This window comes from Piliocolobus tephrosceles, chromosome 2, assembly GCF_002776525.5.
Source record: "Piliocolobus tephrosceles isolate RC106 chromosome 2, ASM277652v3, whole genome shotgun sequence".
In the NCBI taxonomy this organism is placed as follows: Eukaryota; Metazoa; Chordata; class Mammalia; order Primates; family Cercopithecidae; genus Piliocolobus; species Piliocolobus tephrosceles.
This window is the reverse complement of record NC_045435.1, coordinates 83,630,644-83,646,679: the sequence shown is the minus strand read 5'-3', so window position 1 is coordinate 83,646,679 and position 16,036 is coordinate 83,630,644. Positions and strand designations below refer to the sequence as shown.

Genomic DNA, 16,036 nt, shown 5'->3' with positions numbered 1-16,036 from the left:
TGGCAGGCAGACGACGACAAAGCATCCCTCGTTTAAACCATTTGTTTCTATGCAGACACCTAGCAGACACTTCAGAAAACGCTAAGTGGAAAGTATCTTCATAAGCTTGACTCTGAGTATGTTCATCTTTCCTTGTGTACACAGGGTACCTTAGATGGAGCCTCTAGGAAGCCTGCCAACTCAGCAAGGTGGTGCTGACATTGGACATGTGTGTGAGTGGTGCCTTTAACAGTCTATATGTTTATGCAGCTTGAAGAATGGGCTACCATGTATGACCTGGCATATACGTTCTCAACTGCCTGGACCGAGAGGGTCTACAAACACTACACAGTAAGGCAAGAAGTCTATCAAAGCGCCACAATGAGAAATTCTTGCAGAACCAGAATCCTCCCCAGAGACATTAATATATATAAGTCATCTTCCTTCAGGACAAACCCCCCAGGTGAAAATCAAAACAAACAAACAAAAACAAAAAAACAAAAAAAACCAAGGCAACGTGTAAGTAGAGAAAAAAGTGATATTTCTGGATAGAAAAAGGAACATAAAGACAGTGGTCTGAGGGGGTCACTGAAATCAGGGAGGCGAAGCAAGGAAAATTACCTCACAGCTTGTCTGCAGAGAAGGGGGTTCATTCTACAGTCAGAGCTGGTCCAACAGGAAACAATAGTGTTTGCCATGGCCGTCAGGTTCCAGAAGACAGGCACCAGAAGAGAGGCACCAAGCCCATTGCCTCGAGGGCCACGGGTACTTGGAAGGGAGAAGACTGTGATCTCAAAAACAGCCCCTCAAAGGATAGGGGCTGTTTAAACTGCTCAGAACGGACTGGTTGGTATTTAAAATGTCTGAAGATAACAGAACTGAGGAAGGATGGACTTCCCTCCCTCAGGGCTGCAAGGGGGACCCTCGTCAGGGGAGCCTGGCCTTCAACAGATGCCCCTCCCGGCAGCTCTGCCAGACTGAGAAGGAGGGAGGACTAAAAGCCCAGGACAAAGCCAAATGGCTCGCAGATGTACTTCCTTAAGGCTACCTTGATCTCTTTCCTCTTCCACCTTAGAGATTTCTTCCTCTTTCCAGCAGTTCAAGAAGGAAAAGCCTCGCAGTTCTACTTCAACAGGACCAACAAATCTGAGAGATAAGAAGGGCCCCACCCTGACCGCATCCCAGTCAGTGGGCTTCTCCACGTCCAGCTCCCAGAGTGCCATTGCCCTGGCCTGCTCTGTCTGCTTCTAGGTAGGGGGAGGAGGCTCTTGCTCTCACCTCCATTTCTGTGTCAGGGCAGACACAGCTCTAGCCTTTCCGACTCTTTTCCCCATCACTCCTACCCATACCTCCCCAGGACCCACCAGCCACTTCCACAAGCTCTGTCCATGTCAAGCCTCACAGTGAACAAGAGACTGCTTTCTAGTCCAATCTCTGCAAACACAAAGTACCAATCACAGTGGGATTTGCACATGTGCTCACGCTGAAGATTAAGTAAAGGAGTATGTCCCTGAAGACTCCACTCGGAACACATTCAACCTGACACACTTCTCAGCTGCGAGCAACTCCGCCCTGTCATCATCACAGATCCTTCTCTGAATCACAAGTGTCAGACCCTAGGGGATAAGCCGGGCCATCAGCATCAATCAAACCTACGGAAACAGTCAGAGCTAGGCTAAGAAACCTCAGGTTAGGGAGCAAAATAAAAATTTAACCTATAGTTCCTTCAGAGAGAAAAGAAGGCTATCTGGAGGAGAGAGAAGTAGGAGCGGTATGAAGACCCACTCACCATGACTTGAAAACACACACATACAGTACATGCGCCCAAGTCAGCAGCGGATTTTGGCTAAGTTGTCACAAATTATTACTGTGGGAACAAGTGGGTATTTGTTGAGCAGAGAAAAAGGCAAGTTGGGACTAAAAAGGAAAGAAAATGTGTCAAACATAGACAGTTGGGCACTTGTAAGACTTATCAAGGCCAGGCCACCAGAAGAACACGGTATCCATGATCAGAGCCTCTTCAGGGTTACTTAAAGCCTGAGAGAATTCACTCAAGAAATCCCAACTTATAAACAAGCAAGGTGGCCACTCCAGCAACTGGACCCTACAAGACATAGGCATACAGTTGCAAGATCCCTCCTGAGTACTCCAAAGCATACTTTCTGCAGGAACTCTCCACTCTGTCCACACAAGCACAGTGGGGAAGTTTTGAGAACAAGTCATTTTTGGAATTAATGACTCTGCACAGATAGTTATAACCTTTCCTTCCCCCTAAAACGCAATCACAAGGGCACTCCCAGGCTTACATGCCGAACAAAACTTGTTACTTTAATAACAGAAGGATGAAAAACAGAAGCCCCCCCCCCCCCCGCCCAGGACACATGGCAACAGGGTGGGGGCTTCCTTCTCTATTCAGCCACTAGGTTGCCCAAGTTTAATGGGAAAGGAAACTTAAAATACAAAGAATAAAAGTGGAAAGGGAACAGCCAGGGGAAGCTATAGACGCGGCTTATTAGGAAAGCTTGGGACAGAGATGGAACAGGTGGGCCTGTTCCGGAAGAAACGAGAGGAGGGGGATCTGGGGAAGAACGCAGACTGGGTGGGTCCTGCCCTGACAAAAGGGAAAATAAAGCTGAGGAAGAAGGGCCACGGAAAGGGAGGCGGGTACTGGGAAACCGAAGGCACGGCCCTAACACTCCAGGTGTTGAGAGGGATGCAAAGTAGCAGGATTTACATGTGAACGGAGAAGGTAAATCCTTGAAGAGTGAAGGGGCAGAAAAGAACTCAGCATCACAGGGATGTGGGTTCTAAGCACGAAGAGCCCCTGAGAAGGGGCCGACAAAGGGATGTCACCCTTGGGGGTCATGACTCCAGGCTGGGAAGTGGGGTAACAATTCGAGATGGTAAGGTGGGAGGTAGGTGAGTTTTAGACTGGCGTCTCAGAAGACAGACGTTTTTAAGGTGGAAAGGGGAAGGGTCACTCCTGGCTGGAGGCCACAGCCAGTAGGCGAGGGACTCCAAGCCGGGAGCCCGGGGCCCTGGCTACCCCCTAGTGCGGGAATGCCCAGCCTGGGTTTGCGAGGGAGGAGGAATTCGGGTTCCCAGGCCGGAACTCTCCGCGCAGGAGGGGCCTCCAGGGGGGCCGGGCCGCGGCTGCAGCGCAGGGCCTCCGGAGGGGCGGGGGTCCCAGACTCACGCATTAACGTGCTGAAGGCCACGACGCCGAGCAGCCCCTGCAGGAAGATGCCGAAGCTGTGCATGAGCGCGCCGCTCTCGCAGCGGCCCGCCCCGGACGCGACTGTGGAGGGCGGCCCGCCCGGCAGTCCGCGGCTCGCGTTCCCGGCGGGGCTCTGCATGGCAGGCCTCGCAGGAGGGGCGCGAGGGCCCAGGGCCCGCCCGGCCTCGCTGCCTGCCAGTGCAGCGCCGCCAAACCCGCAGCCCGGAGCCCGAGCCCAAACCCGAGCCGGTACCTCCGCCCGGAGGCCGACTCCGCGCCGCGCGTAACCCGACGTCTGAGATCGCAGTGCCTGATTGGCGCAGCCAAGGTTGGGGCGGCCCTCGGCCGCGGCTGCTCTTCCCCCCCGAGGGGCGGGGCTCCAGCCGGGCCAGGGGGCGGGGTCGCGAGGCCCACTCTCCTCTCCAACCCCGCCACGCCCACAGGTGGATAGACCAGGTGAGCCGGGCAGCGCAGACCGGAATGAGAGCCGAGGAATCACGAGCTCCAGGTCCGGAGGTAGGAGCTGGGACGGCCTGTGACCAAATTATTTTTCCCTCTAAGGCAAATCCCTATATCCTGGAGAATCTATTAACATTCCTGGATTCCACCCTCAGAGATCCTGATTCAGTAGTTCTGGGTTGGGGCCCAATAGTTTGCAGCCTGGATTATTCTGAAGCAAGTGAATAAGGAAAACAATCTAAGACTGCGCACAGGAGTCTTCCTTCCAACCTAGACATTTGAGTCTTTTTCCTACTTCCCTAGCTAAAGGCTTATCAAGGCCCCAAGTCTATCTTTTTCCATAGACATAATTTAAATGGTCACCTGAATCCAATCACTTTCATTTTGAAATATACCAGGTTTCACATTAAAAACCTGACGTGCACATGTCCCACCTTATTCACTTGGGGAGCACAACTACCTTCAGAGCGTAAAAGACAAACGATTGGTATTTGCCAGGCTGCAACATCCCCCTGCACACACACACTCCCACCTAACCCTTTCCAACTTCTCAGAACTTGTGCTCTGCCTTTAACAAGACCCTGAGTCCCCATTCTTTCATCCATTCCTCCAGCCCAATCTAGGCTCTCTCTGGACACCCTCTTGTTGGTGCTCTAGAGCCCCTGACTTTCCTATTGCAGAATGTCAGTGAACACATGGTATGAGTCCAGTTGACACTGAGCTACATGTTTTCAACAGTAAATATCTCTAGGAAAAAGTTTTCCTATTAAATAGACCCCCAAATTCCAATTACCTAAGAGGGTTAAATGCTATCTAAAAGCTTTCTTGGTAAACAGGAATATTAACCTGATTAGAGAATAAAAATGCAGTTCTCCAGCCTTCTCTTACATTTTCTCAACTCTGTGCCTTTATGTAGCATTCTAGTTGCATGGATGCCATTCCCTTTTCCCTGCTCCATGAACTGCTCCTCAGGTGCATCAAGGCCTATCTGACCTCCCTCTCCCTCTTGCTCCCACATTACCTTGTGTGTACTGTTCCATCAAACCTTTTCAGACTGCTAAATTTGACAGCTGTACACCTCTCTCTCCCCCACAGCTAAGTGTGAGCCTCCTGAGGGCAGGAATTGTTTTTATTTACCCTTCAATTCAAATTCAACATAGTGCCTGGTACAGAGAACATGCAACACAATGCTTAATTTAAATGGAATTTTAATTTATAAAATTTTAAAATCTCCACAAGTACTGGCCGTGGGCAAATACAGAAAATCAGATTAAGAAAATAAATGGATAAGGGAAAACTAAAATTGCATGAACTATCTTTTAGTCTAAGAGGGATCTTATGAGGGTGCTCAACAGTTAACAGTACAATGTTAAAGCAGAAGAGATTGTGGCTGGGCATAAGGAGACTATTGATTGCTTAAAGACACAGACAGCTCAAGGAAAATTGGACACTGAGCTGAAAAGTGATGATTTTGACAAAGAATTGTTCTGCACATCCAGCTGTGGAGGAATCCTTAAGGCTCACAGAGGAACAAACAAGAAGCAGTCTTCGGAGATCAGAGGCAGAATCCCCAATGCCAGGAGCAAGGTTGCTATGGGGAAATTCTACTCTTCCTGTCTTTCCTGAACTGGAATTAAAAAGCACCTAAATCCAGAAAGTAAAGGATGAGACAGCAAGAGAGGGGAAAGAATTCTGGAGTTTTATTAAAGTAGGAAGGAACTTTTCATCCATTTGGAAATGATTCTCGGAGGTCCCACTGGAAAGAGTTTGAAAAAATTTACTCTGGCCAAAATGCCTTCCTTGCTGTCAAATCAGCACAAAGTTAAGGTTAAACATAGCTTAAGACCTGTTTTCTTTAGTGTTCTCACAACCACTTAAAACTGTCATAATGTACCACAAGCTTATATACAATCATATTTACAAAAAAAAAAAAAAAAAAACCACGCAAAATATTAATCCAAAATAGTTTTTTTAATCCTTTGAAGTTATACCATCAAACTTGATGGGAGTTATTTTAATAGGTATTCTTGTGCATACTTCTTAAGTGTACTTTTATCTTCAATGCATAACTTGAAATTAAGAGGAAAAACAGCAAGCAGGAAGGATACAATGCAATAAGCATTTGATTTTGTTCTAAATGAGCAGCTTAAAAAAAAGGCAAAATACATTAAACAAAGTGCATCAGTTCCAACAAGTTAGTATTAAAAAGAGGCCTAAGGACAGTGCTGGAACCAGCCAGGAGTCCCTCCCTGGCAGGCCTCTGATTGTCTTTAGAGAATATTCAATGAAAAAAAAAAGGAGGGGAAAAGAAATGAGCACTTAAAATCTCAAGAGAAACAAACTACCTTCTCCAGAGATTCTTGCAAAAGGAGCTAACGGACTGCCCAACTTTAACTCTGCCTAAGCTTTGTAACCTCCCTCAATCATCTGCTTTGTGACTTGATTTGCCCTAAAAGCCTACCCTCATCCTTTCAGCACTTTTGTCCACCTCCATTCTGCCAAGCTAGGTATGCAGTTAGATTGAATAAACCATGTAGAAACCCTCAGGCCTGAGTTTCCACACATCCTGAGAACAGGCACCCCCATCAGCAAATGGTGGCACCATTTCACTAGAAGGCACCATTTGCCTCCAGAAATAATGGGAGACCCTTGCCTCCCACAAATTAGGGTTCATGCTTTTCTGCTGGTGTTGGAGATTTATCTGGCAAGGCTGTGGCTTGCTTCTCTCTTAAAACAGTCCTTTGTGATAGGCCATAGCACCAGGACAGACCCAATGGTGTATTAAGTCAAAAAAGACACAAGAAGAGGGAGTTTTAGGCCTACTTCTCTCTCTCCCCAATTCTCCACTCCTGGTTTTGCTGGTTCTTGTGAAAATCTCAGGCTCCTTAAACACCATACCCAAGTAAATGACTCTGCAGTGCATTTGCTGCCCACCACCTTCTACACCTCCCCGTAAAGCTGCCCTCAGAAACAAGGCTACCTGTGTGGTCTGGTACAAGCACTGAATAAACACACCTGGAACCACCCTTGGAGTGGGCCTGGAACCAGATCCATTTGGACTGAGCATTGAATTTAAAACTTATGCCCAGATTCTAAGTCATAGGTAGCTTGTTTGGATAAATTCAAGTTTCCAAAGTATACACATTCTCACATAAGGGGTGGGAGTCATCAAAACTCACTAGTAAAACATCTAAAGTGAACAAAGTCAAGGAAGAATTATAATTGCAGGACAGTAACATTTCTTTTTGGTTTTGCAGGAGGCTCTTTGTCCTACGATTTCTGAGTGAGCACCATGACAAACATATGGTTGCTTACAATGGACCCAGGAGCAAGGAAATCCAAGCTTGAAAAGTCCGCTTCTGGTCCCCACCAAGATTTGTACTTCATTTTTTGTAGTGATGCAGATTTCTTCTCATTTAGCTTCATAAGGCCAACAGGTTTCCTACTGATAACACAGAACACTTTTGAACTGGTGTGTGCACACACGGCATATCCTCAATACACAGGATCAGAGTTCAAATCCAGGGCATGTTCTACTGTTGATCAATTAAACCAGTAAATGGTGTCTCAAATAGAACAATCTTTGGTGATATAGGTGCCAAGTAAATATAATTGCCTGTGATAGTTTTCCCAAATGTTCCCATCTAGATCATCTGATGTTCTGTGTGTTCCTCAGAAACTTGTTGGCTTGAGAGAGGGAAATGATTCTGAGTCCCACCCTACCTAAGGCCTCCTAAAGCTTTTAAATTGTATTCAGGTACCACATTAGTAACTGAATTGGTACTAGAGAGTGAGTAAAATGTATCCAGGTCCTCTGGAAGCTAAGGTCCAATGTCTTCTGTCTCACAGGGAGAATAATTTTACTTCCAGGAGAAAAGGCATATTAAGGCTAAGTTCTGAACTAGTTTTCTATGTTTGCTTCTACCATAAGTCAATAAATATTTACCAAGAAGCTCATCTTTTCCAGAGGTTAGTAAGTACCCTTCCCTGACCTCACATATCTATAACATAGATAAATGCTAGGAGCCACCTGCATTGCTGAACAAAGGCAGATAGGGTGCAAGCTTCCACAAATGCATTCCCCGCGTTAGCCACTTCAACTCTGCTTCAAATGAGAAGGATGAAGATGGTTTACAAAGGAAAATAGCATAGTCCCCAGAAGCCCACAAAATCTAGTCAAAATGTCACAGAAAAATCTGCATGTGCAGCAAAAAGGTTTCCCTAGCACACTAATGTAGCAGTAATAGTCTAATATTGGTCAGCCAGCTTTTCAAGGTCCAGGAGGATGAAATAGTCCATTAACCTGTTTTCTAAACTTGTCAATTCAGGGTAAAAAATGGGTCATGAAAACTTTTCTGACCTCAGGCAGGCTATAGGCCCAGGTGCAGGTGAAATCCAGACCAATGCAGTCCCCTCACAATGTAACTGTTACACATTTAAGAAGTTGGTCTCTCTAAAACACAAAGTTCTTGCACCTATGTGCAACATACCAACATTTTACCCCAACATGGTGAGCTATTATCTGTCTTGAAATCTGTTTCAGCATCACAGTAACCAGAACATCATTGTTATCCAGTCCAGTCCCAGCAGCTTTGTGAGGTAAATTAAGTTCAAATTTTAAGTTAAAAAAAGTGCCCTGTGCTAAATTCCCAAACAATTATCCTCACTTACATAATATATGGGAGTCAGGGCTGGGGGATATAATTCTTTATGCAATTGCCTAATAAACTATATCTTAGTAGGAGAATGCAAGAAACATTAAGGGAAACCCAACTTACTTGACCATTTAGAGTAAGCCTTTCTCTAGGAGAAGGCTGAGCCTGAATAATCATAGTATAAACAAGCCTGTTGGGCTCTGACTCTACCCAGATCAGAGATTACTTGGGGCTGTATGTTTCGCCCTTGGGGCCTTCATCCCCTCACCTGTGAAGGGAGGTGATTATTAATTCTGTGTTTTCTGGAGAAGTCAAAAGAGAGACAAAATAAAGCATTCATTATTCTTGTGCTTGCTGAATTCCCTCTTGTAGGAAATGTGTTTCACTTTCCTAAATAAGATAACAACACGAGGCACTAAACATTAATTCCAGAAATTCTGTTCCATTGTTCTTCCTCAAGGGGCCCTCTTTGCCTTAGTGCCTTGACTGAACTCTCAGGAAATTTCATTAAGCAAGATCACCACCACCACCACTACCCACCAAAAGCTTAATGTTTAATGCTAATTATTCCCTAGCATTCCTTGTATATCCTTCTCTTCCACAGACACAGAATTTTAAAAAACTGGATCTCTAAAGTTTCAAACATATTAATTTTTACTTAAATGAAGCTTCTTCTCAGGTGTATCTGTTAGGAACCTAAGCAAAGAGTTAATGTCTTCATGTATGATTTAGTTGCAGGGCTTGAGTTAAGCTGGTTTATATATTATCCAAAGAAGAGAGGCTCTAGATTATTCACCAATGTCCACAAAAATAGGTTGGGGTGGTCGGGAATGGGGAAAAAAAATCACAATCAGTTAAAATTTGCTGTAATATTTCCTTATATTTGTAGAGCTGTTTAGAATTCACCCAGTTTGCAGGATTAAAACATTTTCAAATCTTGAGGAAGAATAATTGGGTTATAAATTTGCAGGTGATTAGGATAAAAAAGCATTCAGCAAAGCAAACCATTTAAGGGAGACAACCTAGGTATGTGTTTTTCCTCACTCCTGATGACTAGAATAGTGCAGCAAATGCTATTATTATATAAAAGCTAGCAATGGAATCATAAGTGAAAATTCACCTGGAGTTTCATGTTAACTTGAGCCGAGCTAAAAGACACACTTAAAAGAATACTGAGTTGTTTAAATGGGAATCCTCGGACTAAAGATTATATTCAATTTAAAGGATTAGCTGAAAAAAGTCTAAGTGTGGCTAGGCAAAGAGGTTTCCAGAATCCTTAACCACGTCACAATATTTATCCAGCCACTGAGGACACTGCTACAGAAACTCCATGCTCTGCGTTACCCTCCAAAACATGTTTTCTGTGCTGTGCTTCTACAGTGGAGACACCTGGAAAGAAGGACAAATGGGCTTCGCTGTGGGTCCATGGAACACCTACTGATTTTCACCCAAAGTAAAGACCATAGAAATGAAACAGAGGTAGACAAACAACTCTAGAGAAAAGTAAACACAAAATAAAAGTCACTGAAGTCCCTCTAAGAATGAACAGGAAGAGGGCAATTAAACGGAAATACTAACAGTCTTGGTGATGTTACTTAACACAGGCAGCCCAGGCTGGGTCAAGATGGAGAACAGTAACAGTAGAGTTCTTAGATCAGGTCAGTTAAGGAACTGGTGTAAGTGCCCACATAATGTTTTTAAGAAAGCAAACAGTTTCCCCCCTCCAAATTCTGTCATAATTTTAGTGTTCATGTAGCTTAAAAATGGCATCATACAAAAAACCTCATACATGGCTGTAAGCTCAATTATCAACAGAGGTAGTAAACAAAGAAACTCCTAAGAATCGATTTTAAAATGGACCAAAGTGTGACTATACATTCAAAACCCTAGAGCCACATAATCATCCCCAAAATGAACTGTTTTAATTTTAAAAAGCTTAAAAACACAATGACAGTGAAGCACTGATATGCCTTTAGGAACAGTCCCAAATCAGTGCTGACTTAAAGCTAGGTCCTCTCTTTCCAAGATAAAGGAAGCAGAGAACAAAGTTCAATATACAATGGGAGGGAACAGAATGAAAACAACCAAAAGGGTGCTTTCCAGCAGCCTAGGTTATTCTTTGTTTTCAGGCCACACCACTGGAAATGCTTTTCTTCTTATATAAGTCTTTTCCTCACAACCTTTATTTTTTTAAAACTGCCATCTGCTGAACAAGAGATGTCCACATTTCCACCGGCAGGCAATCCACTTCTGTGCACAGGTTTTGCCTCCTCACTGTGAGTCCTCCTTCCCGGAAAGTGCAAAGAGAGCAAGCTGACACCTGCAGGCCCCAGAGCCCCAGGACTATTCCAGCTCCACTTATAAAGCAGGGTGAAGGATTTGCTGCATTTGTGCTTCAAAGATCCAGCTCACTTTGGTTGTCCTTCTCAGTTGGCAAACTGCTCATAAAAAGCAAACTTGATCCTCTCTATGTGATGGCAAAGTTTGATGGCAGGGCCCAATTTTAAGTCCATGCATTCTTGAACAGTGGGAAGGGTAAGGAGCAATAGGGCCTGCCCATCAATTTCCTGGTAAAGCATAAAAGACAAGTTATCTGTGATGTGCACATGAAAGGCAGCTTGATCATGACAGCCTCTCCTCACTTTAGCTTTGTCAAAACTGGAGTCCCTATGCTTTCCTTTCCTTAATTTTTCATCTTAGGTATCACACACTTCCTTTTAAGTGACTCCACAGTCTTCCATACTAATGAAGCTTCAGAATTAATAAAGTTTTACTGAGGACAATAAAATTTTACCAAGGATAAGAATCCATTCCACAGAGTCTCTGCCCCATAGAAATTTAGTAAACTTACTAGCCCTGTAACTGGCAACTAATTGTGCCATCTTTTTAAAGGGTTCCTTCTAAATCTGAAACAAAGGATTAACTATCAACTTCAATGTTTTCCTACTCTGTAACATTCATAAAAACCCGATAAGCTCTTGAACCTCCCTAACTATCTAAACAAAACTTATGTCAATGTTTAAGGCCACTGGCTGTGTTTCAGCAAGCTTGCCTTAAAACTCATCACCACTCTAGAGCCTAACATGACAGATGCTATTTTTTAAAACAAGTAAATCATTATTTTTGAAAAGATGTGGACAATTAAGCATGGTATGCTTGATATTGGAGGGACAGAATCAAATTCTTAGGAAAAATTGGAATGCAATGATAATCTGCTTAAACTATGAAGCAAGTCTGATAAATAACTTTTTTTTAATCATCTTTGACTCCTAAAAATGGAATTAAGACAATTCTTTTCTTTTGGATCAAAATATTTTTCCTAAAACTTGTAAATAAATTGTTGACTATTACATCCATAATTTATTGCTAAAAAGACATTACTAAAAATTATAGGAATCTGTGATTACCTGGTCTAGGAATATTCTTGCTAATGGAGCACAGTCAGTGGATCTGATGAACCGCACAACGTCTGCCACGCTCCACTTCAAGGGATTACTGTCCAGGTGAAGCCTTTCAGCAACTTCAATCCTTATTTCCTTCATTCCCCACAACACAATCAAACCAAACGGTGTTAAGGCTATTTTATTCTAAAAAATTCTCTCTACCTAAACTCATAATCTTTCAAGACATGATTTAAAGTGGTCTTAGGACACAATTTCTCCCAGCAAGGATGTCAAAGACCTACATGCATCAGGTACTCAGGAAATGTCTTTTATAATACCAAGTATCAATGGGAAAGAATTTATCTCAATGTTTCAGCACAGATAATTTAGACAATTTAAGAAAAATAGGGTGTTAAAGAGAAGGGGATGCTAATTCCAATGAGAGAAGGCTTAACTAAATAAACTACCAGGAGGAATCATTTACTGCTTCTGTTCATGGAATATCCTTAAAAAGCAATCTGGTTTTTGAACTAACTTAATTGCTGTTCTTTACTGTTACATATATGTTATAAAATGTTCATACGTATATAGTAAATATACTAAACCAAATGGCTTAACCCAGAATCAAAAGGATAAATAACTTTTTCCCACAAAACCATATATATTATGAAATATATATTAAAAAGGCAGTTTTCCCAAAACTAAATGACAAGCTACAAATAAGCTAGCAATGGAGCTTTTTGTTGTTGTTGTTGTTAAAACAAGCAGCTACTCTGAGAGAGACTTTCCCCCATAAGTAGGTGATCTCAACTAATCCTTGAAACACATGTAAATCACTGCATTTGGGGTCACTTTACAAGAGACCCTGGAAATTCTACATAAGTCTGTATTGAAAGAAGTAGAATGCCAATTATCATTAATAATCATATTCCAGAGGAAAATTCTAGAGAGAAAGAAATAAAAAATAAACTTTTTAAAATGGTACCTTTGGTGAAGGAGGTTTATTTTCATCATCAGAAAATGAAAAGGTGTGAAGCTCCCTTTTTCTCCTTTGTCTATCTGGAGGCAGCGATGTGGATATCTCGCTTTGGGTGGGAGAAGAGGAGCATGACTTTTTTTCTGACATTTCTGATTCTTCCTGTAGCTCATCCTGCTGCTCGGATGTACTGCCTTCACTTAGGGAATCATCATCCCCTTCATCTGGGTCATCCTCATCTTCACCCCCACTTCCCTGCAGGAAAAGGAGAGAAGTCTCATTGAAATTCAGGACATCAATCCCAGGTTTCATATGATTTTAAAAAATAATAATAGAGAAAGAAAAGAAATTCAGGACAAACCAGTTCCTGGGCCACAAAACCATCTTCTATTGGCCAGAGATCTGAGTTAGAAAGACCTGCAGGCATTCTGTGTCCATACTATAAAGCAGTGGTCACCTGGCTTTGAGACATTACAGGCACATCACAGATCTCATACCTGGGGAGAGCCCGCTGGGGTATTATCAACAGATGCAGAGGAGCGTTTCTTCTTATGAACAAAAACATTTTTCCGCCTCTTTCTCCTCTTACTGGCTTTTTTCAGGGCACAAGCTAAGTTACTATGCCCACCAGGTGGCCTCCCAATTCTTTTATTTTTCTTCTTTCCATAATAATGTGCTAAATGTGGATGACAAAATGAAGTAGCTTCATTATTTTTGTGCACCTCAAAACCATAAGAGATTTTATTAGCATAGCAAAAAAACAGGTACATTGTATTTGATTGAGGTTTAAATACCATAGAGTGCAATAAACAGATCTGAAGTACACGGTTTGACTAGTATGGAATGGTCCCTCCATATCAAAGTATACAGAACATCTTCAACCCAGAAAGTTCCCATGGTCCCTTCTCAGTCAGTGCCCCTTACTAGAAGCAACCACTATTCTAAACACTATCACTATAGATTAGCTTTGCCTCTATGGAACCACACAGTAAGCACTTTTTTGTGTGTGACTGTTTTTTTTTTTTTGAGGTGGAGTCTTGCTCTGTCGCCAGGCTGGAGTGCAGTGGCACCATCTTGGCTCACTGCAACCTCTGCCTCCCGAGTTCAAGCAATTCATCTGCCTCAGCCTCCCTAGTAGCTGGGATTACAGGCACAAACCACCACACCTAGCTAATTTTTGTATTTTCAGTAGAGATGGGTTTTCACCATGTTGGCCGGGATGGTTTCGATCTCTTGACCTCATGATCTACCTGCCTCGGCCTCCCAAAGTGCTGGGATCACAGGCCTGAGCCAACGTGCCCGGCCATGTGTGACTTCTTTCACTAGGTATAATGTTTTTGAGTCATGTGTTTTATTATATGTTTCTTTTCTATTTGGATATCTGGTTGTACCAGTGCTATTTTTTAAAAAGAATTTCCTTTCTCCCTTAAATTTCTTCATCTCTCTTGTTGAAAATCATTTAACCACGTTAAGTTTGGCTCTATTTCTGGACCCTGCGGTCTGTCCAATTGTTCTATTTGACTATTCTTTTTCTTTTTTTTTTTTTTTGAGACAGAGTCTGTCACCCAGGCTGGAGTGCAGTGGCATGATCTTGGCTCACTGCAACCTCCACCACCTGGGTTCATGCCATTCTCCTGCCTCAGCCTCTTGAGTAGCTGGGACTACAGGCATGCACCAACACATGCCCAACTAATTTTTGTATTTTCACTAGAGGTGGGGTTTCACCCTGTTGGTCAGGCTGGTCTTGAACTCCTAACCTCAGGTGATCTGCCTGCCTCGGCCTCCCAAAGTGCTGGGATTACAGATGGGAGCCACCGCACCTGGCTTGACTATTCTTTAATGTCTCTTTTGATAATTATAACTTAATGGTTAAAAAAAAGAGACAGACTAAGTCTTCCAACTTTATTCTTTTTTTCCAAATTGTTTCAGCTATTCTAGATCCTCTGCATTTTCATATAAATTTTAGAATATACATTGCAGAAATGAAACCTATATATTCTAGCTATATATTAAAGTAATATCAAAATATAATTGTATGAAAAAAATTTAAATTTTCTAAAGGATATGAATCCATTTGACATCATTCAAATTACTAATTGGGAAAAATCGTGACTGTCCTTCTAAATCCTAGGCTAATTTCAACTATATTATTGTGAAAGATAAATTCAGACAAAAGGCACAATAAAATCCACATATCTTCCCTTCACATGTCTTCCTTCAGAGTAGTGTACTTATACATGTACTTATATGAATAGTATTTTTCACTCAGCTCCTAATAATTGCAGTTTCCTAAACTAAGTGCTGAGTCTGATACAACAAGAGGCTAAGATAATTCCTACCCTTACGGAGTTTACAATCCAGTAAATATAAATAGAAACTAGAAGGTTAGACTTACATGATTTTGTAATTTAAATACTGATTAGAAAGCTCATCATACTAAGTATGGACCATGAATCAGCAGCATCAGTGGCATCTGGGAGCTTGTTGGAAATGCAGATAAGATACTCAGGACCCAGATACCCACAGACCTGATACATCGGAAGCTCCATTTTAACAAGATCCTTCAGTGATCTGCATGCACTATAGTTTAAGAGGCACAGATCCCTAAAAGAAATCTTTCCATTTTAACAAGGTTAAAATCCTCCTCTGTATTGATTCTCCCAAGTGACATAGGGCTTGCAGAATTTAAGGAAAGGTAGGATCAGAATTTTGTCTTTGGGTAGCAATGCCTTGACAAGGCTTCATATTGTAAATTTCATCCTATGTGACCCCTGCCCCAGTTTCTCAAAGGAGAAGATAAGCAAGGACAGGGAACAGGTGCTATGAAAGTTCAAGGTGAGGTTGCAACTACCTCCTCTCCTATTTCCACTTCCCTAACTACTGTGGCTTCATTGCTGCTCTTCGGAGACACTAAGCAAGCTCCTGCCTCAAGCCTGTGCCCTTGATGCCCCCTCCCCAGGACACTCCCACCCAGCTCTCTGCACAGCCGGCTCCCGTTTCCTTCAAGGTGTTACCGTGTTACCTGTCAGAAAGACTTCACTGACTCCTTGCATAAACAGCACCCCAACTCCCAGCCTTCCTCACTCTCCTACTTTGCTTGCCCACCTTGCTTCACTGTTCCCCACAGTATTTCTCTCTCTAAATTTCTTCCCTTGTTCTTTATCTATCTCCTACATTAAAGGTAAACTCACTGAGGATAGGAATGTTTTCTTTATTGTTCTACCCCAATGCTAGAACAGCATAAGCACACAATGAGTACAAAATATATACTTGCAGATTTTATGAATGAATTACATATCCTATTAGATATAATAACTAATTTATATACATGCTATATATAAAAGTTGGCACACTAAAGCCCATGGGC

General features: G+C 42.7%; 2 protein-coding genes across 9 annotated transcripts in view; both read right to left on the bottom strand.

Moving 5' to 3' along the window:
- LOC111528761 (store-operated calcium entry regulator STIMATE) overlaps positions 1 to 3,488 on the bottom strand; it is a 67,707-nt gene extending 64,219 nt beyond the window's left edge. For 3 of the 6 annotated variants that reach the window (XM_023195532.2, XM_023195533.1, XM_023195537.2), the window contains exon 1: positions 3,176 to 3,488. In XM_023195532.2, the coding sequence (XP_023051300.2) occupies positions 3,176 to 3,335 (160 nt within the window). In that variant the 5' untranslated portion in view covers positions 3,336 to 3,488. The remainder of the gene's footprint in view (positions 1 to 3,175) is intronic. The other 3 variants (XM_023195536.2, XM_023195534.2, XM_023195535.2) reach the window with 3 other exon arrangements.
- A 1,358-nt stretch (positions 3,489 to 4,846) lies between these two features.
- Positions 4,847 to 16,036, bottom strand: part of SFMBT1 (Scm like with four mbt domains 1) — a 133,042-nt gene continuing 121,852 nt past the window's right edge. For all 3 annotated transcript variants that reach the window (XM_023195554.2, XM_023195555.2, XM_023195556.2), the window contains 4 exons: positions 13,167 to 13,345; positions 12,679 to 12,924; positions 11,718 to 11,846; positions 4,847 to 10,877 (listed from right to left, as the gene is read on the bottom strand). In XM_023195554.2, the coding sequence (XP_023051322.1) occupies positions 10,737 to 10,877; positions 11,718 to 11,846; positions 12,679 to 12,924; positions 13,167 to 13,345 (695 nt within the window). In that variant the 3' untranslated portion in view covers positions 4,847 to 10,736. The remainder of the gene's footprint in view (positions 10,878 to 11,717; positions 11,847 to 12,678; positions 12,925 to 13,166; positions 13,346 to 16,036) is intronic.